Genomic DNA, 27843 nt, shown 5'->3' with positions numbered 1-27843 from the left:
AATTAACTGAATTATACCAGGAATTCCATTTAGTAGATTGTGCTTACGAAGTGCTGGCAATTCCGCAAATTAAATAGCATTTGACTTAGACCATCCATTATTTACTAAATCAGGGCAATTATTTAATGTCCTTGCACCCAATTTCCAGAGTCTTGGCCCAAATCCAACTGCCACTAATCAAATTTTGGCCAAATGACAATTTGGCTGGCCACACAATTGCTCCTGCCAGCTGTAATAATGTCCTTTGGCTGGTATTCTGGCTTATTAGGCGGCATTATTAAAGGTTATAAACTTGTCCAAACCAAAGTGCTTCATACTTTTGGGCGCGTGGGAAAATGGAGCGAGAAGCTTTTCGATCTACAAATGTTTCTAGGTAGATTAAAGGTAGTTGGACTTATCTTTAACGAGAGCATTATCCCATCCACCCACTGGCATCTGGGAATGGGAGTCCGAAATGGAGGTGGGCTCTCGCAGATTGGCCATGTGTATATGCGGCTTTCGGATGAGCCGACCGAAAGGTGAGCTGCAGGTGCGTGTCAGTCGAGATTCACCTGTCGCCCGATTCGGTTGCGGATGCAAATTCCGTTGCAGCTGCTGCTCGCGAACCGCTTCAAATTCAATTAATTAGAGCACATTAGCGGAAAATAGCGTATAAAACCGGCGGGAGGGCAGCAACATCATCATCAGCATCATCATGGTGGTAACCGACTCGCCGCTTGCTCCGCACAAATATCTGCGTCGAATTTCGAAGGATTTCTCCACCGTTCGGAGATATAGCAATACACCGGCTGTCGGCTCGGTGCGCGCCTCCACATCCGCCTTCATTGCGGCAGAGGCAGCTGCCCATCTACCCACTTGTGGCACCCCATCCCCCAGAAGTCCGCTATCCACGCCACTAGGCATTCGCCGGCGCCAGCGGATGCGGAAACGCTCCTCGGTCTCCTCGACGCTATCCAAAGTCCTCATACTCAACGTGCGGGATTTGCTGAAGGCCCATGCCGGCAGTGAACCGCTGAAGGAGGTAGGCAGGCAGGCAGGCCCAATCCGCCACTATACACTATAAAGCTCCCCCTTTTAACCACTGGGAATCCCAGGAGCTGTTTGCTCTGAGTGGATTCAAGGGGCTGGCTAATCCCACATTGACTCTGCAAAGTTTGCCACTTTGGCTTTTGTTTGCCACACGTAATACCAAAGTTGCAGCTAGCCAAAGTTTTGATTCGAAATTGGAATCAATTGTGCGGGTGCCGGAGGATTAAAGTCGTCATAAAAACGTGACTTTGGTTGGCTTACATAGCATAAACTGCCAATAGTGCATAGAAGCTGCCAATCACATAGGGCATTTTAGCTGCAATTTGTTTTTGAAAACCTTAAAGGAAGGACATTTTTATTCAGATTAAGAGCTTGAAAGGCGTTGTTAGTTAATGAGATTTTGTACTTTAGGTGAAAAAACTGTTATATCAAACAGAATATCCAAGCTATTTAACACTTTGTTTGTTTTAATTTAACCCTTAATAATTTGTTGCAGTATAAAAACGTACTTTTTTTTAAAAGATAAGCGTGTTTCAAAACCTAAAACCAGAAATGCCAGCTCCATTTAGATTATTTTGTTTGTTTGCATAATTAAATATTAAAACTGGGTTAGCTCAACAGTGCCAAATGTAAATATATAAATTAAGAACGTAAAAACCAACGACAACCCCCTCACCTACATTGTAAATATTTTATTCTGTAAGTGCATACGTTTATTTGTTACATTCGTTTATTGTCAATTAACCAATTTGTTTTTTCAGTACTTGTTTTTGAATTAGTAATGTTAAAATAGTGATTGTATTGTGTCGTCGTTGTTTATCCCCAGAATTTGTAATTACTAAATAATTATTAAAAACTATTTGCAATTCAATTAGTTGGCTTATAACTTATTGATTTAAATCTATTTGTTCAAACCTTCTTCACTGAGGCTACTTAAACCGAACTTAACTCAACTTTTGGTTGACAAATATTTCCGATTATTTGTATATTGCATATTTTAGGCACCCTTAACCCTCGATATCAGTCATGCTCTATGACTCTTTCGTTGATCTGTATACTTGAATTAATCTTTTGTTCCCTTCAAGTTATTTTCCATTTTGCTCCTCTAGCTGTATATTGAGTGTATAAAAAGTGTAACTATGCGAATTCGTACTAAAGAGGTGTATAAATTGTACAAATAATATTTTAACCGATTTCAATTTTGTTCAATGCAGCACCAGCCGCGTAGTTGGATCGAGACCAATTTCCAGAAGCGCGAGTGCATCAAATTTATACCATGCCCAAAGGACGATACAAGGTAAGTGAAGTCTAACTTCATTTATTTGCATTAAAATACATCTTATAAGAGGCAGCAGCAGTAAAAGGGGAAGGCAGACTAAGAGGTCCCAAGTCCAAGACGAAAGCTTTTGACCCAGTTTCGCATATCAAAAACGCTTGCCGAGATGCAGTGGAACGCCAGTGGCCCAGTTCCTACGCCATTGTGTATTTAGTTTCGTTTTGGGCGTTAGCATTTATTGTTTATTATGACAGGCTCTTTCCCAAGAACCAGCAATTGAGATAAATGCGCCACAAGCCGGGCCGCGGCCTTTATGATGCTGATGCTGTTGCTGATTCTTATTCTGTTTCTGATTCTGATTCAAAACCAGATCCAGAAACAGATTCTGGGTGAAAGTTTTCAGCACAGATAGCGGAGATGGGTTTATGGCCCCAACTGACTTTACACGGCTGTTATCAGCACTTGGCTGGCCAAATATTTGCTAGCTGGTCTACAGTTTTCCCCCGCCGGCTTTTCACGGCAACCGGTAGCTGTCAGTCCCGAAAGCATCTCCATTAGTTGTCCTCAACGAGTTGACTTTCAGTCGTAGTTCTATAACTCAAACTTGACTAATTAAAAACAATTTCCCAAAATTGCTCTTCATCATTCATACTTTGAACTTTCATAACTTTAAATGGAATTTTAAAGTTAAGAAGAAAGTTTAAGAAGAAACGTTTGATTTGCTGGGTATTTTGGTTAAAGTTCAAATCGACATTTCGCATTTTTTAGGTAATTAACATTTTTGGCAAGCCTTCAAAAGTTTTGTCGAAGTGGATTTTAATTGAAATGTAATTAAAAATGGAATTATCCAAAGTGTAGGCTGTCTGAAGCTATTTAACTAAATCTTTTTATAAGCAAAAGTTAGCAATGTAAGATTTTTCTAAGTACTTACAGCATTTGCAGGGTATTTAAGTTAAAGTTTTAATGGAAATTTCGCATTTTCATGCAGTTTATATATTTGGCAGCCTATAAAGGTTGGCGATGTTAATTTATAATTAAAATGTAATTAAAAATCGAATTAATCAAAATGTAGACTTTGTCAAAAGTTATTTAACTAAGCATTTTTTTAGTAAAAGTTTGCTTTGTAACATTTTTCAAAGTACCTATAGCATTTGCAGGGAATTTTGAATAAAGTTAATAAAGTAGTAATTAATATTTTTGGACAGATATCAAGTTTGGCGAAGTTAATTTATAATTAAAATGTAATTATAAATCGAATAAATCAAAGTCTAGACTTTATCCTAAGTTATTAACCCGAACATTTTTATAAGTAAAAGTTTGCAATGTAACACTTTTCTAAGTACTTATAGCATGAGTAAATGCAAAACCTGATTTAATTTCATTAAACAATATAACAAACAGAATATTTGTACAACAAAGCTCAAACTCGAAGACTTCATAATTGAAATTTGTAATGTAGCACAATGTGTTTCAAGTCGGAAAGTTTGTTCTGTATAGGGCATGTCTGCCACACATCACTCGCGACCGGTGAAATGTGCCACAGACACGTGTCGATTAATTTGATTATTTAATTTCTATTCAAGCCGATTTATTTGGCTCAAGCGGGAATTGCTCCAGGGAGGCTGTGTGTGTGCGTGTGTGTGCGAATGTGTGTTTGGGGGCTCTAATTGAAATGCATTATTTAGCAAACAATTTTAAGCACCTGACAAGAACATCAGCTGGCAAGCAAACAGACAGTCAGTCGGGTCGGGTCAGACAGGTTCATGTTATTGCCTCTGCGTTTGCTGCTGCCATATTTTTCGGGGGGCCACAAAGCCAAACACTAAGGCACACACGGGCGTAAATAACGCTTTATATCACACGTGGGCATTGCAAACAAAGTGACAGGTTAAGGCGGATGCGTGTGTGTTCTCCCGGGGGGCGTGGCAGTGTGCCTGTTGTTTGCCCAGTATCATTTTCACCCACGCATCAGTCAACACATTCGATGGGCGGAATGGTCAGGATGTACTCAGGATATACCTGCATGGCTTGCTCCTTAAAGCTGTAGTTGTTGCTCATCTGTTGTTTTTTTTTCAAAAATGAAACTGCTATCTCAAGTGTTAAGTGTGATATTTAAATAGGGCTTTTTTTGTTAAAAGCACATCAAGGCGTTTATTTGGATATTGGTTTGTCTCGTTTTTCCTGAATTGAAATGAACAAAAACTTAATTATATGGAGAAAATCGAAAACGAAAATGGGAAACCAAAAACGAGAAAGGGGAAAAAAGACCCCATTTTAATGAATACGAAATTGAATCGCTACGTGTTGCTTTTTTATAAAGAATTGAAAGTCATTGTGCCAAAATAAATATAACTTTAAAATTGAATCTGCTTCAGATTTCATTTCGCAGATTCTTTTCAACAATTTTAGATATATAAATATTTGACTAAATAATTAAATCTTTTCCTGACCTAAGATTACGATTTTCTTACATTCAGTAATTATACTTTTATTAATAATGCATCTGATGTGATGATAAGACTTACCAAATGTTCTTCAATTTGCGTTAATGTTACCTGAATGTACTAAAAGACTTACAAAAAATATTTAACTGAATCTTTATTATTGATAAAAATAATTAAATTCTCTTTCAATAATATTCAAACTTTGTTACGATTACTCACATTCAGTAATGACACTTTTATTATAAATTCATCTGATGGAATGATGAAGCATAGTTCAGATGTTCTTATATAAATTAATATGTATGTACACAATAACTTAAAAATATTTAACTGAATCCTTAAGTTATATTCTTATCTTTTAAGCAAATGGTAACTAATGTGAATTATGGGTTCTGAAATTGACTTACAAACATTTAACTGATTCCTTAAAGTGTTTGTTTAAATGAGCCCAAAGAACAAAATTAAGTTATATTCTTATCTATGAAATAAATGTAATGTGAATTACCTTTTGCAGATGCTGTTGTGGGCAGGCCCAGATCACGCATCAGACGATTCCGGGCATCGAGAGTGGGTCGCCGGGAGACCTATGGCTGCCCACGAAGCACACCCGCCCGCAGCCCACAGATGCCTACGGAACTATCGAGTTCCAGGGTGGCGCCCATCCCACAAAGGCTCAGGTAGAGGGAAATCGTTTTTAGAGGGGTTTTTATTTTTATGACTTTTGGTCGTGTGTTTTTTCCAGTATGTTCGCCTGTCGTTCGACACACGGCCAGAGCTGCTGGTGCAGCTATTCACCAAGGAATGGAATCTGGAATTGCCAAAACTTTTGATCACCGTGCAGGGCGGCAAGGCCAACTTTGATTTGCAGGCCAAACTGAAAAAGGTGAGCAAGTCTGCGAATGGCGGGGCCCAAACTTTTGCCCAAAAGCAACAAAAGTGGCAGAAGAAGGGTCGTGTGTCACACGCTAATTGAATGGCCGTGGCTCCCTGAAACGGAAACTGATTTCTATTTGATTCGCAGGAGATACGCAAGGGACTGCTGAAGGCGGCCAAAACCACGGGAGCCTGGATATTTACCGGCGGCACCAACACCGGTGAGCATTCCGTTTCATTTAAGTTTTATGAAAGGACACTACCCAGTTTTATGGCCGACGATTACGGCCAGGCCAACTTAAATAAGCACACGGCAAAATGAGCAAGGAAAGCGGGCAGACAAGCAAACAAACAAACGGGGGCCCGGAAAAAACGGAAAACTTAAAGAGGAAAGCGGAGGAAAACAGAGTGTGGATGAGCGACCCCAGTCGAAAATTAAATAAATAAAATCCCAAGCGGAAATCACGCAGCCAGTGATTGTACACACTTCAACTGCTTGCCCGTCAACATATTGTGCTACCCAGTAGGCCAATGTTTGGGGTATACTGGGACTACTTTGGGAAAGGCGGTGTAGGTGCAAGTGGGTTACCCAAGTAAATTGGATTATCCAGGCCACGGAGGGTGGACATGAGCCATCTCGTTTTTTTCAGCACGCTCTTTAAATGAAAGTTCTATATAAGCCTTTTGTAAATAAGGATAATTTATTATTCAATTTGTTGGTTAAAATGTTTTTAAGTGAGTGGAAGTAATTGATAACGTACCAGTTTTCATTAATCAAAAAAAGCATCAGTTTTTACATAAAAAAAAATACCAAAATTTTTATTCCTATATGACAAAAAACTGTGGTGGCTTAACTTATTTATTTGTTTGTGATTATACAGAAAATATTATAAAAGGACCTTTCCTTCCTAGCTGTGCATATCATATTCGCATCAGGATCCCCCGTATATTTTATTACATTTTTCATTCGACTGTTTTTCGTCCTTTTTTTGTCGTCGTCTGGGTTTTGTGCTTGAGTTGTTATTAAATTTTAGACACATCCCCCCAACTAAGATATAAAAATCTGGAACTGCGAAGAGCGAGGGGGCGGTGAGACTATCGCAATCCTCGGAGACGGAGACCAACTTGTTTACGCACTTGCTCAACGTGGCTTGTTTTTTTTTTTTTTGCTCCCCAACCCAGGCGTCACCAAGCAAGTAGGCGACGCCCTGCTCCTGGAGGGTCAACAGCGGACAGGACGAGTGGTCAGCATCGGCATCGCTCCCTGGGGCATTGTGGAGCGCAATCACGAGCTGCTGGGCCACAATCGCGAGGTGCCCTGCCACAGCATTAGTTCGCCCAGGTAATGCATATTTTATGGCACCAATCAGTGCCTTAAACTCACTGACTGCCTACTTAGCTGTTGCAATTCCCACTGCAATTAAATCGAGTAACCTGTTGCCTTGGCTCCTCCCCTTTTTTAGATCAAAGTTGGCCGTGCTGAACAATCGCCATGCCTACTTCCTGCTGGTGGACAATGGCACCCAGGCCAAGTACGGTGCCGAGTTGATCCTGCGTCGCAAGCTGGAGAAGTTCATATCCAACCTGAAGCTGCACCCATGTAAGTCGGCGACAAAAGCCACAATGTGACAGCTCGACAGCACAAAAGGCCAATCAGGCCGCAGATTGAAGCTCCTTGTCATCGGAGGCCATTGAGAGGCATTTCTTTTCATGGCCACTGCCGCGGGCTAAGCTCCGGATGGCAGGGACTTTCAGACTGATGTGGCGAGCTTTTGTCGGGCGTTTTTATTGCACTCGAAAAAATACAATAGGACATTCATAATGAGGTGGCTTTCTAAAAAAACGATTTGTTTTGCTTGACAGTTAGACAGTTTTATTCCTATAACAAAAAGCTAAGAGTTAATGAATACCCTTGATGCATTAAAATTAAATTTTTCTAAGCTGCTTAAAGTTTAAAGAGATTCTTATCATAAATATATTTGAAATATGTTTATCATAATAATATATTATATGCAAAACAACTGTGCATTTTCTTTATACTTTTCTTTTTAAAGATAAGTCAGGTTTTTTATGTTGGTAACTAACCCATTAACAAAACCAGTTTCCTAAGACATTTTTAAAATTTACTTATACTTCTAGCAAAGAATCACTGGCTTAAAACAAACGGTATACTGAAATTTATTTAATTTCTTTTAAATAATTTCTTTGCTTCAAACATTAAAATAATTTTTTTTGAAACTTTTGCAACTCTTGGGAAAACTAGTTTCTTAGTTTCAGTTGAATAACATTTTTTTTTAATCTATACCGCAACTCTATAATTTATTTGTAGTATACTCTTCTCTCTTCAAGTATGCAAGTATTTATTTCTTAAGAATTCTCAACAAGTACGTTACATTTTGTTAATTTAAATAACGAGTTACACACTTTCGCTGAGTGTTTCGACACCACACCAGGTGAAGAGTCATAATCGACCTGTTGAACCCCCAGTAGCGGCCTGCACCCAGTGAATCAGACTAATCCCCGTGCATGTCCCCCGTGGATTGCCCGACTCAAATCTTAACCTCTTGTGCCATTCTCCCGTAGTCACACATTCCAGTACGCCCGTCGTCTGTCTGGTGATCGAGGGCGGCACCAACACGATACGTGCGGTGCTCGAGTACGTGACGGATTCGCCGCCGGTTCCGGTGGTCGTATGTGACGGATCCGGGCGTGCCGCCGACCTGCTCGCCTTCGTCCACAAGTGAGTATAGCTGCAGATTCGGCTATTCAATATGCTTAACCTTTAAGATATATGGCATTAAAGCGTAAAGTTTGCCTTGTGTCGTGGGAGAGAAATGAGAAACCGCAGTTTGTGTAAATTTAATTAAGAACATGTTGGCATGTCCTTTCACCCGGCATGCGACATTTGGCAAATTATTTAAATTTACCCAACACAAGCCTACTTCACCACAAAAAGAAAACAGGGGAACCGGGGAACGAACCTTTTCAGTTGTGTGCCACATTTAATTTTGTTGTTTAATTAGTCTGAATAATTGGGCGCCCTTTCTCGAGCTGTGACAATGCTGTGTCTGACAAAATTTGTACGCAGATATGCCTCGGATGGCGAGGAGCAGCCGGTGCTGGAGTCAATGCGGGACTATCTCATCGGGACCATACAAAAGACCTTCGAAGTGGGCCTGGACCAATCCGAGAAACTCTATCAGGAACTGCTGCAGTGCACGCGGAACAAGAATCTGGTAAGATAATAAGGGAATAGAGGGTTTTCTTTCATTTTGTGTGAAAGTTCTGGCTATTCTAAGCTATTACTGACATTAAAATTGAATTTCCTGAAACTATATGTTGAGGAAGTAAATGGGTTTACAACTACGATTGGAATGAAAGTGTGGCCAGGAGTGCTATTTCTATTGAGTAATTTATTTCATACCTTTCATATGCAGAAGATAAACCTTTATAGTGTGCATTTTATTATTATTTAAGCACCCACAGTGCCGAGTTGTTTATTTAATATTTATGCCAAAGTTCCCTTAGCTGTAAGTGCAGAAATTGGCCCCAGGTGAGTTTTCCTTGGAATTATTTATAGGTGTGAGCCATCAATTAAAATCGCATAACCCAGCGGGGCTTTGCTCAACTAAGTTGCCCCAAAAGATGGGAGCTTCAATTTATTAAAAGTGTGAGAGGCTAACTTTTCAATCACTTGAGACTTTTACGCGCAGCGATTTAAATTTTTAATTAATGCTTGTAGACCCACCCGTTGAAATAATTAGGCTACAAAATTCAATTGAACGTGTAATGAATTTTAAATCACCGGCAGTTTCCGAGTGCGAGTGCGAGTACGAGTACGAATATTTGTGTGCCAAAAGTGCTGGCATTTCGTCAATTCCGCCGCAGATGTTATTAAGATTTTAATTGGTTTTTGAATGAGCAGGACGCGGCGGCAGGATCTAGCATGTCCTTTTGCCCGGGGCCCAGGCCTAGGCAAACAAATTATGTGCGACGAGGGGGGCTGCGCTGGGCTACATTTCGAGATACTTTGTGCTCTCCTTATTTTTATGTACATTTATTTTTTTTTTTCAATTTCTCCTCCAGATTACCGTCTTTCGCATACAGGAAAAGCCGGAGGGCGAGGCTCAGGAGCTGGATCAGACCATCCTAACGGCCCTGTTTAAGTCACAGCATCTCAGTCCGCCGGAGCAATTGAGTCTGGCCCTGACGTGGAATCGGGTGGACATAGCGCGCAGCGAGATATTCGTCTACGGCCAGGAATGGCCCAATGGTGGGTGATGAGCAAGCCTAGGGTGATTCACCCCAACCCCATCCTTGCATTTGCCTAAATTACAATGTCTTTGCAGGGGCCCTCGATGAGGCGATGATGCAGGCTCTGGAGCACGATAGAATCGATTTTGTCAAATTACTGCTGGAAAATGGTGTTTCGATGAAGAAATTTTTAACAATACCGCGCCTCGAGGAGCTCTACAATACCAAACACGGTCCGGCCAACACGCTGGGGTGAGTTTTGCTTTCCTTTCTCCTTATTGATGCTGCCTTCCAAAAAAAATATTTTGCTTTTGGCCTATGCAAATTTCAACATTGTCCTTGTGCCGTTTCCATTCATTCAGCTACATACTGCGCGATGTCCGACCGCATATACCCAAGGGCTACATTTACACGCTCCACGACATCGGCCTGGTGATCAATAAACTAATGGGCGGCGCATATCGGTGAGTGCAGTGCCAACAGCTCTTCCAGCTGCTATTTTTCCACAGCTCACATTAAATGGTCGAATGTTGCGGCGAAAAAGAAATTGATAAGCCTCTTTATTTGCTCTGCTTACCATTCGAAAATCCCTAAGAAAATAGCTCATGAAACATTTGAAAACCTCTTAAATTACTGATTTGCAGTGGGCCAGTCTTTTCGTACTTTCTTCTTTCATTTGTTTTTTCCACACTTATCAAGGTTTTTGTTAATTCCAGTAACATTATACGCTGTTATAAATTGTTATTACAGAAGTAATTGTAGAAATTTGTTTGGGGAAAACAAGGTACAAGCTCACAAAAATAAATAGTCATAGAAACTTAACTATTGTTACATAAACTTAAAATATTTTACTGTCTAATGTTTTTCTTTAGAGTCACATTTCAAAACTAAACAACATAAAAACACCTCACCTTGATTTGCCCAAAAAAAAAGGGTTAGATTTGCCCGACTCAATGGGCCAAGTCATCCCCAAACGTGTTGCGGATTAAACCTGATGCCTGAAAATTTGTTCATGAAAGTGTAATAAGTTTGCACATCAAGTTAACAAGAGCCGCGTTGCCTGGCAGTTGGCGGTTGTTTCGCTTTGTCATGTTGCTGGTGGTGATGCTGCAGAATGGAGCAGAACTGGAGGGCAAAAGTCAAAGGAGAACAGGATGCCAAAGCAAAGCACCCCTTAATTATGCAGCATTAATATTTCGCCAGCAAGGCGAAAACGCGGCTGCGGTGCTGCTTAAATTCAGTTAACGCGGCTCTGGCGACCACAATTCTGTTTAATATCGCTCATAAGTTGCGGCTGTTTGGGTCAGTGACTGCTCAACCCGACCCCTCAAAAGCGGTTTGTGGTCTCAATAAAAAACACCTCCGTTGGCCAACTGACCGCCCCCTGGAATCACTCAATTTAATTAAAAATCATGCACAAAACTGTGGCCCTAACAAGTTGACTTGGCTTGATTGGGCCAGCTGAACACTTAAATCGCTCAATTTCAGTCTGGTTGAAACACAGAAATTTAATTAAAATATTATATTAAACAACAAAGTTAAGGAACATGCTTTCGGGTTTTTGGTTAAATGAACCTTTATAACTAAATAGAATTATATAATATAAAACAAATCAATCAAAAGTCGAATTCAATTACTAATAAAAGTTAATTTCCCTTGATTTTCAATCTCGATATTTTGGTCCTTGTCGTTGGTTTCGTCCCTAAATGCTTTTTACATTCAATAAAGCCATTTTGAAGTAAAGTTGAAGCCCTTATTTACTGAGCGTATAGAATCCCTTTTTTTATGCGAACCATAAGCAAACAAATTTGACACTACTTGTCTTTTGTAGTTCGGCTTTCTGTTTGTTATTCTACCATGGTAGCGAAACACTGTTTCCGTGATTTCTGGCCTTTGTGCTCTAATCAAAGGACCTGGCTTGGCCGAAAGTCATCTGACAAATGCCCATCTAAATGGCAAAGGCTATCTAGGCAATGAGCCGGCTTCACAACTGATGTGTTTATATTAAATTAGGGTTTTCGGATTCGGTCCTTGGCCTTTTCTCGGTCGGCTGGCTTACATCTAGCCTGGCTTCTGGCATTTTTGGGCTGACTGCTGCCTGGCTTTCAATGTCTAGACTGCTAGACATTTAAATGTGTCGTCGATGTCGTGAGCAGGCTGGAAAGTTGGCCATAATTAAAAGCGTTAAAGTTTTGTGATTTGATTAACATAAAAAGCGAATGTCCTGGCCTGTTGCTGGTTGTTGCCTTCAGGGTTCAGTGTTCAGGGGGCAACTCAATTGATTTGCCTTTTATTTGTCATAAATAATTTATGGACATTTGTGTTGATGTGCTGAATTTAATTGTGCGCTCGTAAAGCGCCGCCAGGTGCTTCCGAATTTGGTCAGGCCAATAAATTTGTTCTGCCTGCGAGTACGAGACCAAAGCAAATTACATTTACATTTCGCGATGGAAATCTCTTAAGCTGTGAGCAAACAAAGGGCCAAGAATGGAAAAAATTACAATCGAAATGGATAGCCGTTTTCATTGTTATTCAAGTCTCCCTGCAGCAACGGATGTCCATCAGTCAGTTGGCGTTTTTGAGAAAAGCTGATACAATGCGAAGTTACTGAGGCAAATCGTCGGGAGCATTAGATTGCCGCCGCCGGCGCAAAAGAACCAAGAACCCAATCGCAACTAGATTTCCGTTCCTTTTGCCTCCCCACAGATCCTATTACACGCGCCGCAAATTTCGGCCCATCTACGCCAAGGTTATGAACAGCTATGCAAATGCCTGCCGCAAGTCCTCCACCTACCAGTACCAGCGATATGCCGGAGCCAATTCGCTCAGCCTGGTCACCGGCCTGCTGCCCTTCACCTCGGAAATGGCCCTCTTCGAGTTCCCCTTCAACGAGCTGCTGGTAAGCGCTTTTCATCACCCATCCCCCATCCGCCCTGTTGCACATCGAGCCTTGCCTTCCAGATTTGGGCCGTGCTGACCAAGCGACAGCAGATGGCTCTGCTCATGTGGACGCACGGCGAGGAGGCGCTGGCCAAGTCACTGGTGTCCTGCAAACTGTACAAGGCCATGGCCCACGAAGCCGCCGAGGACGATTTGGATACGGAAATCTACGAGGAAGCTGCGCTCCTACGCCAAGGAGTTCGAGAGCAAAGGTGGGTCAAAGGGTCACTCAAATAGAAAAACTATTTAGAACTTAATTTTGATTAAAATTACGCCTATAACACATATGTTATATATGTCAACAACAAGAAAGTTATAATCAATTAATAATTTTGTATTGTTTAAAAAGTTTTTTTAGTCTCTAACATACGCAAAGTAAACCCAATTAGAATCTTATTATCATAAATTCGTCATTGATAAGAAAACAATATTGTTTGATTATTTAAATAATTGTAACTTACTCAGTTACTATTTTAAATATTCCTTCAATTTGCCAAAGTTAACCTAAAGATTATCTATCTTTCCTTGCTTTGAAGATAGTTTAGTGAGATTTAGTGAGATATTGTGTTATATTATTTGTAATATGTATTTAATTCACTGAGTTAATATTTAAAAATATTTTTTAATTATTCAAAGTCGACCAAAAGACTTTCTAATCAAAATAAACAGATCATTACTTTAATGATAGTTTAGTGAGGTTACTATTAATGTACTATATAATTTATAATATATTTTTGACTTTCTGAGTTACTTTTTAAAAATATGTTTTAATTTAAATCCTGCAGAAAGCTAAATTTTTAAATATTTCAGAACAAGTTTTTACCCCCGAAGTTCTTCTTTTTGATATGCTTAGTTATAAGGCATTAATGTTAAATTTATTATATTTTTCCGTTTATATTTTAGGCAACAAGTTGTTGGACTTTAGCTACCGACAGGATGCCGAGAAGGCCCAACGCCTGCTCACCTGTGAGTTGCACTCCTGGTCAAATCAGAGTTGCCTTTCGCTGGCTGTGGCTGCCAACCATCGTGCCCTGCTGGCTCATCCCTGCAGTCAGGTGATCCTGGCCGATCTTTGGATGGGTGGCCTGCGAACCCGCAAGAACACCAATTTTAAGGTGAGTTTAGATTTTGGCTAGAATTTATTTATTTTATTCGTTATTGTAATTATAATTTTAGGTAATTTTGGGCTTGGCGATGCCCTTGTACATCAGGCAGCTGGACTTTAAGTCGAAGGAGGAGCTCCAACAGATGCCGCAGACTGAGGAGGAGCATCTGGAAAATCAGAATCTGGACAATGACGACTCGGATCGTTCGCAGCCCGATGCCGAGGTATTTGGCTATTAATTAAGTAACCCAAAGCTCTTTGTTCATTTCTTACTAACTTTCCGTTTGATTTGGTTTCGTTGTCTATATGTGCCAGTCCATAAATGTGTGTCTTTATACGTTTTCAGCTCAGCGTTTAGTTATTATGTTTGTTCTACTAATCTGAAATCTAACGTTTATCATTAACCACTTAACGATTTATCGCTCTGCTGTTCATCAATCCTAAATCAAAATCTGTCTGTTTATAGAGCGCCCTTTTAAAAGCCAAAAGATCCATTTCCTTGAGATATAGGATGGGTGCGGGTGCTAATAATCGCGAAAAGGTAGTAACAACCAATCAGATCTATGCCAACTACATGGCTTCCTATTATACTTTGCTGTTCAAGTCGTCTATAACTATATCTATATCTATTATATGCATACACACACGTATATGTTCTCTTTGCTGTCTCTGCTCTCTTTCTGTCTCTATCTCTGTATCTCTGTCTCTATCTGGTTGCCAGATCATAAAACTATATGTACTGTTCTATGTTTGCCATCGGAATCGAACATTCTATCTTCACACTTTATTTGTTTCGTAAATATTTGTGCTTTGGTCTGTATCGTTATATGTACAGGGAATGTACACTTTTTCTGCTCCAGTTACTTTGAAAAATAACTAACTTACTTTAAAAAGGGGGCTCTCCAATTAGGGCTCTCTGAAAATTTTTCCATTTTTATCGATTTTTTATGTTTATTGCTTTATTTTTGGATAAACTTAACCAAGCGGCAGCGCGAACACGTGTTGTTTTCATATTTTAATGGTTCAGGAATCTCTAAAATGGAGAATAGGACTCATTTAAAATTCATAACATCTCGCTCAGCTCTTAATGTAATGTAATTTCACCACTAATGATCATTTGAATATGTATTTTACAAAGTGCAAGCTTGTGCCAACTGAAAATAGTTCGCCCTCCTTTAAGAGTGTCTCGAATTCAACAGATGTAAGTGACCGAACATTGCCCGCCCTTCATTACATTCGAGTAGCTTTTCACCTCTAATGCTTGCCATAAAATTTTAAAAGTCCTCCCGTTTGGCTCGAATTGAGTGCGAATTTCCATTAGCAGTGTAATGATAATCATGGGCAAAAGCCGAGTGCTGGCTTAAAGTTAAATTAAGTAATAATCTCGGCACAAACTCATACCCAGCCATCCAGCCACTCAGTGAAGCCAACAGAACCACATCAAATGCCACAATTCCAGCAGGTCTATGTCAAACTGCCAGTCGAAAGACTCGAGGGGAAGCTCGGCACTTGTGCAAATATTGTTTTTCAGTTACACGGACACTGCACAAAATCCAACCACTTTTCCCATAAAAGGGGGTAATCCCTTAATCAGCAAATCAAATTAAATTTCATTGAGTGCCAGTGAAAGGAAGGAAGGCAAGGGCTTGTATTTAATAGTAGTTTGCTTTCACCCCGTGTATATATGTGTGGAATGCCTAAGTATGTGTGATCAAGTTATTGGCCAATATTTTCAATACTTTTCACTTTAAACATTTCTCTGTAACTACAAATCATCTTGGAATACTGTACCTAAAAAACACGCTGTTACACTTCTACACCTCTCCATCTGAACTCAAGTATCAAGTATATTGTCCAAAGATCACCGCTCAATAAGATTAGAAAGTAAAACTAAAGAGTGATTTCCCTATCTGATAAATGCGTAAAATGTGCGTGAATTGTTGCAGGCTCTATTGGCGGATACTTACTCAGTGCGCGATACAAAAGTACACGAAAATGGCAAAGTGAGTAATTCCACAAAAAAACTACCAAAAAAAACACACACAACCTACTCGTATATTTTTTCATTCAATACCTCGTACCTTCGACTCAGAATGCGATAAGACTGCCATTTTGCTCAACCCGCATATCATTTTGTATACTTGAAATGACAGCACAGAACAGAATCAACGAAATGCCGTTTTCCCCCGTGTTTGTTTTTATTTCTATTTGGTTATTGTAGTTCAACCCGTAGGTAAAAAACACAACGAATCACCAGAACCCCACAAACGACAAAATGGTATCACCCAGTTACTACTACTACTATACTCAATCACCCATCTATATAGGGATGGAACAATTGAATTTGACATCCCCACACGCCATTCTAATGTCCCAGTACTTGTGTCGTATCAATTTGCAGGTTAATCTCACTGCTGGAGCGGAAGAACAGCCCTCCAAAGTTAGTTGAACCCGTATTTAAGTTTTACTCCTTCAAGATTTATTTTAATTTCAATGGCATTTCTGTAACTGGCTTTCGTAGTTTGTCTCATTTTATTCCTATTGGAATGTGCATTTCGTAGTTTCATTCGCAGCCAATTGTTCAAACTCAACAGTACACCTTTTATTAAATTCCCTTCGATTTTCCTCAGTAGTACGTACAGTGTTACATTTTTTGTCAACACATTTGGGAATACGAATACCCAGTGGCTAAATCCATTTTGTTTTGCATAATGCTTCAATTAATTAAATTGTTCTGCATGCTGTGTGTGTGTCTGGAAACTAAACACGCCTATAAATAGCAACAGCAAATCGAGCCTTAAACACCAGCAAATTAATTAGAAAGCAAAAGCAAATCACATTTGACACGCTGATTTAACGGGGCGTATACGCAATCCCCCAATGTACAGTATCCTCACGTGGCTCTCTCTTTGAATGCTCTCACTGCACATTGATGATTTAATTAAGGCCAAAAACTATCGAACGCTTCTCCGCCTTGCGTCCCGGCCCAGCAGGCCCACTAATATCGTCCGCATCTCTCCGCAGGTCTCCCTCACCGACTCGGATCCCGCCCAATTCCGGGAGTTCTTCAATCTCTCCGAGTACAACGAGGTGAAGCAGCACCAGCCACTGCGCCTCAAAAAGAAGTTCTACGAGTTCTACACGGCGCCCATCACCAAGTTCTGGGCCGATTCGGTAAGTGGCGGAAATAACTATCGATCTGGGTATGGCTATGGCTAGTGTGCTCCATTTCCGATGCAAGAGCACTGAGAAAAAATTTTCAGACAGCAGTTTAAAAAAAAAAACTGTCTCATAAATTTAGTTATAACTTTTTCAATGCTTAGAACAGAAACTACTCATTTGGAAAAAATGCACTTTCAGTTCCAACTTTGAGTAGGGGATACAATTAATATTGGTTTTTATGCGAGGTTTTTTTAGGGTACATTTTTTTCGTCTCTTATAAATTTTAATTACTCATAAAATGAGTTCTCAATGGTTGAAAATCATTTACTATTAATCAAAATTAAAAATGAAACAAAAAACGAAAAACATAAATTACACCACAAAATACCTAAAAGGTATAATTTTCTGAGTCACCTGCTTCTTAAAATCAAATTCTTGATTTGTAGTGCAATTTGTCGAAGTAATTGGTAATAATTAGAAATTACTGACTATATTGGTAGCCATTTTTAGTGAAAAGATAAGTTTTTTTTCTGAGTTCATGACCCTGGTTATGATTTTGAAAGGTCTTTAATTCTTTTTGCTTTAGTTTCATTTGCTTCAACCTCCACCATTTCAGATTGCCTACATGTTCTTTCTCATAATGTTCTCTTTCACGGTGCTGGTGAAAATGGATAAGATGCCGCGGTGGCAGGAGTGGTACTCGATAGCATATATCACCACGCTGGGTTTCGAGAAGGTGCGCGAAATTATATCCTCCGAACCGGTGGCCATTACGTAAGTAGACCCATATCCATCCCCCCGCACACACCTCCATTATTGGTGTTTAATTGCATCTGGCAATGAGTGCAAATGAAGCTGGGCGGATTTCACAGTTGTGCGCATTTCCATTACATTTTGTCTTCAATATGTGCCTCTCACGCATGAATTAACGCGTCTTCGATGGGTCCCATTAATACGTATTCGCCGTTCAGTCATAAATTCTCGGTGTGGGCGTGGAATATGTGGAATCCGTGCGATGGCGCCGCTATAATACTCTTCGTCATTGGTCTGGCCTTCCGGTTTCGGGAGAATACCATGGACATTGGACGGGTCATCTACTGTGTGGACAGCATCTACTGGTACCTGCGCATCCTTAACATCCTGGGCGTGAATAAATATCTGGGTAAGTTTGGGGTTCTTAAGTCAAAAAACTAAGAATTAAAATAGGCCAAAAACTATATTTTATTAAATTAAAACAGTTAATGGTTGTTATATAGATCTGCTAATCTAAAGTTCCTTGATATTAGGACTATATAAAAATATACTTTCTTTTTGTTGCCTAGTAGCTTAAAGCATTAAACAATGTAGAGTAAAACCTGCCGCACATAAACTTGTTTCCTTTTTAATTTAAAGCATATATCAGTGGGTTTATAAATCTGTAGCGAATTAAGAAGTCGTGTGGTTAGCTAAAATTTTTTGTAGATTACAGTATTTAAAAACAAATTATATTTTAGTTGCTTATAGTTTCCCAAGTGGTTAAACACTAAAGGAATTCAACAAATGCCGTGCAAAACCTGCTGCACTTGATAAAATTTGTATTGGGAAACTCTTTAACTCGAGTTAATCGTGAATAATATTTTGCAGGTCCCCTGGTCACCATGATGGGTAAAATGGTGAAGAACATGATATACTTTGTGGTCCTGCTGGCCGTCGTCCTGATGAGTTTTGGGGTCAGCAGACAGGCGATTCTGTACCCCAATAAACAGCCCACCTGGAGTCTAATCAAGGAGGTGGGTTATTTAAGAACTTAATGCTCTCGACTACCTGTAAATAAACTAATTCCTTGATCTGAGTGTATGTGCGTATGTCAGCCTCATTAACACACAGCCACACACACGCACAGAAGAGTGTGCTTTTTACGACGATTTCTATTGCAGCTTTAGCCATAAATATTACTTACGATGCGGAGTACATACATTTACTTAATAGCAAGCAAAGCAAGTTTTTGGCCTGCGTTCCTCAGTAGTGGTGCAAGCAAAACATTGTTACGTATGAGTAGTTTTGTCGATGGGTGCTCCATTCCACCACCACCCATTTTACATTAAGTAGTTGACTAATTAGAATTTAATCAAAATCACCTAACAAATGCCGCTTAAATTGACCGTCTCGTATTGTACTCTTCTTTCTTTCTTTCTGTCATTTGTCCCTCCTACATTTCGAACTCAAATCTGTCACTATCTCGCCTCACCTTTTGCCATTTTTAATCGCATAAATCACATAAATCACATAAATCGCCCGTTAAATGATTTCGAATATTGCCAAAATGCCAGGTTATTGCCGGCTCTATTACGGCCCCCGGATTTCTAGGTGCCCTGGGGCACAATACCCGTTCCAGCTATCATCGTGGCTACCATACGATGGGTGCACCACCCGTGACCACCACTGCAGCCAGCACCACCAGCAGCAGCACCAGCACCACCGCTTCGGGTTCCAGCTCCACAGCGGCCACCACTTCTACATCTGCAGCTCCACCCAACCACAATGAGCATTCGAATCTGACGAGCGGCAACCTGACAAATGTAAAGCAAGATGTGATTTGGTTTGCTATTTAGAGAGCCGACTGTAGAATGCTCTAGCTGCGTCTTCCAAAAAAAAAAAAAAAAAAAAAAAAACAAATAAATAAATAAGAAAATACTCAGATATCCTTGTGTGCCTATATGCTGCATATTCGTGTGGTCTATAGTTGATGTTGTATCTTGATGGAGATGAGTGTGTTTCAACTTGAGTTTTATGTGGACTTCCCTCCTTCCTACTTTCAACTCCGTTGGATTTTCGACTTAATCCCCTTAATATTTAACCTATTTTTTGCTCTCTCCCCTGACTCTTGACCCGCTTAAAGCTTAGTTCTGCTCCGAAAACTGAAATTCTTTAGTTCTCCCCTCGGCTCTTGCAAAGGAAACAGAAAAAGCCTCGACTTAAGGTTGCCAAAGCCTAATCCGAGTTGAATTTGCAAGGGTAAGGCCAGCTTCGGCGTGCCGAAACTCTTCTCCTCCCTTCTGGTCCAAAACGCATTTTTTTCAATCGTTGTATTCTGCATGATGTACAAAGAAGTATTTAGCCCAAATCTTTAGCCGCTTTAAGGTAAATGTGTGTACTCTATTGTCGCTTATGAATATTTATATCAAGTCTTGAATTTTTTTGTTTTGGTTTAATTTATGTATTGGTTTTGCCTGCTCGAAATATCTTCACCGTTAATTTAATCCCAATAGTATAATTATCTGTTTTGCATGCAAATTTGTAAGCTGCCTGCTGCAGCTTAATGCAAATATTTAGCTCTAGGTCAGCATCAATGCTTATTTAATGAATGATAGATGACTGCTAGAAGGCAAAAACAAAAATTTTAATTAGAGAAAACCTTTGCATAATGTTGTTTGTGATCCAGCTGTTTTATGCAAATGAGATGGGACATCATTGTGTAAATATATATAGCGCATGCTGGTTTCAATTTCGAAAGAAATGCTTCGGAAAATTAGAAATCAAACTATGTTGCATCCCATACACACCCACCCCCTAAAAAACTCACCCACACACACACACACAGATGCCGACAGGTGTTGGCTAAAAATAACCAAACTGTGTTTCAATGTGTAAAACTTGCATTAATGTTTGGCGACGGTCGCAAATTGAATTACGCCCAACCATTTCGTGTCTCGATGGAGATGACGATGGCGATGGCGATGGCGATGGGCCACGTTCTATCAGATGGCGCTTTAATGGTGATTTTAATTTATCGTTGTCCAGGTCACCTTCCAGCCCTACTTCATGCTGTACGGCGAGGTGTTCGCCGGCGATATCGACCCTCCCTGCGGCGAGGATCCCAGCCAGCCGGGCTGCGTCACTGGTGAGTATTAATGCCCACAATCCATGGCTCTAACGAAAAGTTTAACACACGCCAACTAATTGGATTGCAGGCCATTGGGTAACGCCGATAACCATGTCCATGTATCTCTTGATTGCCAATATTCTGCTGATAAATTTGCTCATCGCCGTGTTCAACAACATCTTCAACGAGGTCAACTCGGTGTCGCATCAGGTGAGTGCGATCGAATGCTGGGGGTGTTTTACAAAACTAAGCCAAAGGCTATGTTTTTTTATTACTTTACTATCTAAATTTTTCAATCCCATATATTTTGGAAAGTAATTTAAAGAATTCAACTCAATATATTATATTCAACCCTATTTAAAACTATCAATATACATAAACAATCCAAAAAGCTTTCTAATACGAAAACTCTTACTTAAAGTAAGAGCAATTATCAGCAATTTTAAAATAAATTTAAAACTCGGAAAAAAAGAACACATAGCACATAGTTTATATTTTAAAATAAATTTATTTTTCTGCTATCATTATAATTGATTATTGCAAATTTGCATTCTGATATTTTTCATTCGTGATTGTCTCAAGGATTTTAGTTAGAACTTGAAACTATCAAGTAATAAGAAAAAGAGTAATGAAAATTAAAAAAAATTTAAAGTAGATTTTAAACTGAGCAAACAAACACATTGCTTTAGCCACAAATAGGATGCATTTTCATCCAAAATATTCCCAGTTAACTGATCATTTTCAATGACATGCCTTTGCCCATTTAGGTTTGGATGTTCCAGCGGTTCACCGTGGTGATGGAGTACCAGCAGAAGCCCGTCCTGCCGCCGCCCTTTATCGCGCTGTGCCACTTCTACTCGCTGCTCAAGTACTGTGTGCGAAAGGCGAAAGGTGAGCCCGGGATGAGCAAGTTTAGCTTTGTTCCCTGTGAGTCTATCGTGTCTGGGCCTTTGTGAGCTGAGCAGCAATAATGTACAAATATCTAACTTCTCTCCCACCCGCGTGCCTGCCCCAACTGTCGACTGTGTGTGTGCTTCTGTAACTAACTGCATTACGTATACGCCACCTGCTCTTTTGAATTGAAATCAACCATGCCACTTGGCGAACGACAACAATAACAACACCTCCTAATTGGGTTATGCCGAAACGATTTGCCTTCCTTACCATTTCATGCATTTCGATTTCGATTTCAATTTCTCCCTGGGCGCTGTTGTTATTGTTGTTGGTTTATCTTGGTTTTTCTCATTTTCCGCCCTCTAACCAACCCATGTAACATGTGTCCACTTGATCGGCATTCCGCAGGATTGGAGGTGCAGCGGGACAACGGTCTCAAGCTGTTCCTGGAGAAGGACGACCTGGAGCGGCTGTATGACTTCGAGGAGGAATGCGTCGAGGGCTTCTTCCACGAGCAGGAAATCATCCTCAATCAGTCGACGGACGAGCGGGTGAAGAACACCACGGAGCGAGTGGAGACGATGTCTCAGAAAATCGAGGACATCAATCAGAAGGAAAACATACAGACGGCCACCGTTCAGGTGTGTGGTAATCAGAGCTCCCTTCTCCTCTTTTGCCCTTGTTTTTTTTTTTTTTTTTTGTGACATCTCAATCCTGTGTTTGCATTTTTATGTAAATTTTGTGTGTGATTCGTGTTATCCGAAATGACATGGGTACTGACAGCATGTGAATTGAAAATTGGACACGTCCGAGCGACCATTTCACTGCAGCCGTTGCAGATTTTTATACCCTTTGTTTGTTAAGCAGACCATGTAAAGTGTATATTTTCTTGATCAGCATCACTAGGAGCGTCGATCTAGCCATGCCCGTCCGTCTGTCCGTCCGTTTCTGCGCAAACTAATCTCTCAGTTTTTAAGCTATCTGCATTAAACTTTCCCAAAAGTTGTCTTCCTGTTACAGGTAGTACATAAGTCTAAGTTTGGAGTTACGCTTTTTATTTTATTCAAATTGGAAAACGATATCACATAGCAGCCGTAGGAGCGATCAAATAATTGAGCTGTAAATCATCATAGCTTCAATGTTTTTAAAAATATATGCAAGTAAATCATTATTTTAATGTTTTGAAGAATGTTTAATTTTTGCAATAGCTGCAAGGGTATGTGAACTTCGATTTTCCGAAGCATCCTTTCTTGTCTTTTGCCAGTGTTCGTCACATAAAAATACATTTATATATCCTTCCACTTAATTTGCTTCCTTTTGCTTTGCAGAACATTGAGTTCCGGTTGCGAAAGATGGAGGAGTCCTCGGAGCAGATACTCTCCCATCTGGCCGTCATCCATCGCTTCATGTCCACGCACATCGCAGGCACGGATGATTTGCGTGGCTCGACGATAAATATTCCGGCGGAGATGCAGCGCATGCGCACCATCTCGATTTCGGAAACGGAGGCTGGCGGCTGTTCCGGCGGAAATGGAGGTGGTGGCGGTGGCGGAGGAGGCGGTGGAGCCATGGTGCCACTGGGCTTGGGTGCCGGACTGAACTTAAATTCGCTGCAGGTGCGTCTGAATTACATATCGCTGCAATACCAAGCACACTGGGACAGAAAATGTCATTCTGAACTCGATATTCTGAGAACCAAAAACTAGATTGCTCAAATGACAATATGACAATATGACTTAGGAGACATTTTATTTTTAGATTGCAGTCATACCAACTCTAGGGGTTTTACAAATAAATGTTTAATACTTAATTAGAATATTTTCATTAGGGACCTTATTGTGTTGTATTACTTTTATTTATATATTTATACTTTTGAAATGTTTTGTTAAAATATGTTATTTATGCAATAAATCATTGAATCCATGACCTCCCCTTTTTTTTGTGCTCACACTTTATTGGCGAAAATATCTAGGTGACCACCCGACGTCGCTTCAATCGTTCGCTGACCGAGGTTCGTCCGGATGCGTACATCTTCGACGAGGGCACTCACTTCGAGGTGGTGCCACTGCCCGAGGAACCCGATGAAGTGGTCAAGTCCCGCGAGGCACTCAACGAGCAGGTTGTGCGCAAGGCATCCATGCAATCGGAGGCGGACTCGGACATCTATTTGCCGCTCTCTCAGCGACCTTCGACCTGTGAGACTGTGAAGCGGACACCGTATGTGACCGTGCGCCAGGATACGGGTGCCAGCACGGAGAGCAAGGACACCCTAACGCCAATGGGCACCAACGATGACGACCAAACGCTGGTAGGAGGCGAGAACTCCGATGATGCGGCTCCAGACATCAGCTTTGAGGGTAATTCACTAGTCGCCAATCCGCTTCATCTTTTCTGTGTTGCCTTCTTTTTACCTGTGTTGTATATACCAAATTGTTTATACTAATAATTGAATATAAATTTCATTTACAAACAGCTGCCAGACATCGTGCACTCCGCCAACGCACTGTTTCCCTTTGCCGCCGGAATTCGGAGACCTACTCTTTGACCGGAGCGGACATGAACCGATCGCACATCAGCCTCAACCAACTGGCCTCGTTGTCCCGCCGCCAAATGAGCCTTACCCAATCGGAGCCGGACAGCGACAAGGATGTGCCCGTAGCTCAGGGCTCCATTCATCCGGGTATGTAACCATCAAAAGGGTGGACTTCCCCAGAAACAGCCTCAAATTTGCGCTCTAAATTCAGGCTACTAATCCCGTCATGCCATACCTCCTAACCAGAAAAAAGCCAATCCAAAACCGATCCAAAACCGATCCAAACCTACCAATCCAGCAAATCGATTTGGCCAAACAAATTAGCACTGACCATTTAACCATTGACCATAAGTCCTTATTGTTTGTTCTCTCGCACACATCTTTTCTCTGAACCTAACCACGAACTCCGAACTCTAGGTAAATCAGTATTGCATGCGAAACCCTCCAGAAATATCTTGCTGAAACTGCACAGCGAGTACACCTCGATCACTGATGAGCTGGAGAGCGTCTGCCACATGATAGCATCGCCCACGGTCTCCCTGCCGAGTCAGAAAGGTAAGCCAGGCCCAAAGGAAGCGAGGGTCATAAGGTCACGAGGGTCATCTGAGGTCCAGTGGGGCATTCCCAAAAATCCGTGAGCGAAGTGCTAATAACTAACCGGGTGAATGCGCAACACCCGTATCATTGCCTTGCTTCCGCCGCCAGCAAAGATTTCCCACATAACATCTCCATTGAGTGCACAACCCAACTCATGTTTGCTTTTCCACATTGCATCGACAGCTTCGCTGGACCGTCCCAAAACGGAGATGTCCCGGGCCGAGGCAGCCGCCTTGCTGGAAAAGAAGCATCTGAAGGAGTGCGAGGAGAACGACTACAAGATACTGGAGGGACTGATTGAGTCACGCGGCTCCATCGATGCCAGCGCCCATGGATTTGAGGTATGAACAAAAATAGAAAGGGGAGGAAAAGAAAATAAAATATATCAAAAATTTAAAACCTTTTAAACGAGATGAACGAGAATTTATTGTTATTTTCCTTCAAATTGTTTAATGTCATTTTCCTTAAAAACTAAAGCAATATCAAAAGTTTCAAAACCTCATTTTGGATTGGATTTAAAATTGTGTATTAAAAATTAATATGAAATATTGTTGTATATCAATATTAATTATTAAATCATATTATTAAATACAATGCATATTAAACTACAGATTTAATTTTAAAAAATTTAATTAATGTGGTAAATATTAGATTTAGATTTAATATTACATTAAAATGCATTAATTATATGTTTTTAAGCACTTTTTTTGCCCCACTACTGTTATTTTGACTGCAGTTGTATATTTTAAACTTTGAACTGCAATTACAATACCGTCTGTAAGGGTATAAGAATCCCAGTTTTATCACAAAAAGTTGCCTTAACTTAACCCACATTTTTTCCCCCAACAGATCGGCGTATCCATAGACTACAGCCATCGGTATCCGCTGCGACGCGAGACTGCCGTGGAGCTGTCCCCTTCGAAGCCCTCGGCGGATGGCGACCTAATGGGCGGAGGAGGCGGTGCTGCAGGCGGCGGCGCCGGCGATAGTAGCGATACCAGCGGGGCTGGTAGCTGCGGTGCCATGGTCGTCGGCTCGAGCGGCTTCCAGCTGAAGAACGAGCGTCCCTGGCAGCGCAACTCGTCGATGGAGCAGCAGGCGTATCCATCGCCGCTGGTGCCCACGCGGGCCACCAGTGACTTCCTCAATCCGCCGTACGAGGGCACCGGCCGCCTGTTCAAGAAGTCCAGCGAGAGCCTGCAGAAGAACTCCAGCACGGAGACGGACTACTCGGTGCATCCGTACCGCTTCATCAAGCAGAGCTCCAACGAGACGAACACCTCGCTGACGGGCTCCTACAACGTGGACACGCCCTCGCTGACGGCGGAGCCCTCGCTGGACGCCGGCGACTCGCACTCGGCGACGGGTGTTAGCATCAGCGTTGGCGCTGTGGGCGGCGCTGCCACGGCGCGTTACCAGCCCATCCGTACCGCCTCGGTGGGCGCGGCCGACGGCCGGCGACTGCGGGAGGAGAGCTCCAGTTCGCTGGACCTCAGCGCCTCGGGGCCAGTGACGACGCAGGCAGCGCCGGCACCGCCAGCGCGTCCCATGCAGCTGAAGAAACAGTTTAGCGTGGACCAGGGCAAGCCGTCTCAGCCGGCGGAGCCATTGCCAGAGATGGCCGAAGCTGCTGGCCAAGCTGTTGGCCAGGCCAAACTGATTTCCACGCTCAAGCCGCAGCCCTTTGCGAGCAAGCTGGGCATGAACGTGCTGAAGGAGAGCAGCTCCAGCACGGAGGAGGGATCGGGCGGCTCGTCCGCCAAGAGCAGCAGTCCGGCCCTGACCATACCCCAGATCAGCACCCATCTGGTGCAGGACGAGATCGCCAAGCTGTCGTCGAACATCAAGAGCAGCACCGAATCGGAAAAGGACCCGCCATTCAATGAGACAATGTGTTAGCAGAGTAGCCCATGGATATCCATCAGCTCAATGGGTAGAACTTGTACTAGTCACAGGAGTGTGGGGTGATGCAAATGCTAATGAAGTAGCGTTGAGATCTGGGGAAAACAGATATCTGAGATTAGGCATACATATTCTTAATCGAGCAGGTCGCAAGTTACATAGGTGTTAATGATTTTGACAATACATAGTTCACAAATTCTCTGTATTTTTATACAAGTATTTATTTAGAAAGCAAGAGCATCGTCGTCGTTGTTGTTGTTGTTGTTGTTGTTGTGGTTGTTATACACTCTACAGGTGCAGGTGCAGGTGCTTGGAATATCTACTATCGTTTTCGTGTCAATAGGAACCACCAAAGAAATCGCACTTAAATCATATTCACATATTCGATACTTTTACAAAACTCCTAGCTGTAGTCAGTCGTACATATTGCAACGTTGCATGCAACCTTCACACAAAACATATCTGAAAGCAACCACTCTACTTTATCCAAGCCGATCATGAGCGCTTACCTCAACTCAATTAGAAACTTATCGCAGCCTAATGTACTTGTACTTACTTATACCTGTAACTCTGTGAGTCGAGTCCCATGTTGTAGTCCACAGCTCTTGTGTAATGTGTGTATATCGTCTCCTTAGATAGCCCGTTTTACTTGCTTATGTGGGGGTGAGAAGTTCGTGTATTCTATGAGCAGCTGCCTTTTTATGGCGGCCCCAGATATTATTGTACATAAATAGAGTAAATGTTATAGGTGTATATGAGATATGAGATCGATTAAATTGTTCATGTTTGGCCAATGTGTGCTAATAATTTAGATTAGTTTTTAAATATTTTCAAGGATTAAGAATAACAATGCATTTTAATAAACTATTTATGAGTGTACTTATTTATTTTAAGAATTCTATGTTATTTTTATTAAAATAAATTATTAACACTTTAAGAAATCCATCAAAGGAGTTCTTTTAAAACCAATCC

General features: G+C 41.2%; 1 protein-coding gene across 1 annotated transcript; it reads left to right on the top strand.

The window, feature by feature from the left end:
* The first annotated feature begins 37 nt into the window (after positions 1-37).
* On the top strand, positions 38-27805 carry LOC128253773 (transient receptor potential cation channel trpm). Its single transcript, XM_052982448.1, is given in 32 exon segments — positions 38-1021; positions 2244-2326; positions 5264-5426; positions 5492-5632; positions 5771-5843; positions 6805-6964; positions 7086-7222; positions 8206-8362; positions 8711-8858; positions 9709-9895; positions 9972-10128; positions 10239-10340; positions 12583-12775; positions 12838-12993; positions 12995-13028; positions 13720-13931; positions 13993-14145; positions 15868-15924; positions 16946-17095; positions 17700-17857; positions 18055-18245; positions 18707-18852; positions 20864-20963; positions 21034-21155; positions 21713-21836; positions 22248-22480; positions 23168-23455; positions 23812-24196; positions 24313-24519; positions 24790-24927; positions 25153-25310; positions 25819-27805. Coding segments are annotated over 32 exon segments (6090 nt in total). The 5' UTR covers positions 38-694; the 3' UTR covers positions 26869-27805.
* Positions 27806-27843: the final 38 nt, after the last annotated feature.

The sequence above is a fragment of the Drosophila gunungcola genome, assembly GCF_025200985.1.
Source record: "Drosophila gunungcola strain Sukarami chromosome 2R unlocalized genomic scaffold, Dgunungcola_SK_2 000004F, whole genome shotgun sequence".
Lineage (NCBI taxonomy): Eukaryota > Metazoa > Arthropoda > Insecta > Diptera > Drosophilidae > Drosophila > Drosophila gunungcola.
This window is presented reverse-complemented; position numbering and strand designations above follow the sequence as displayed.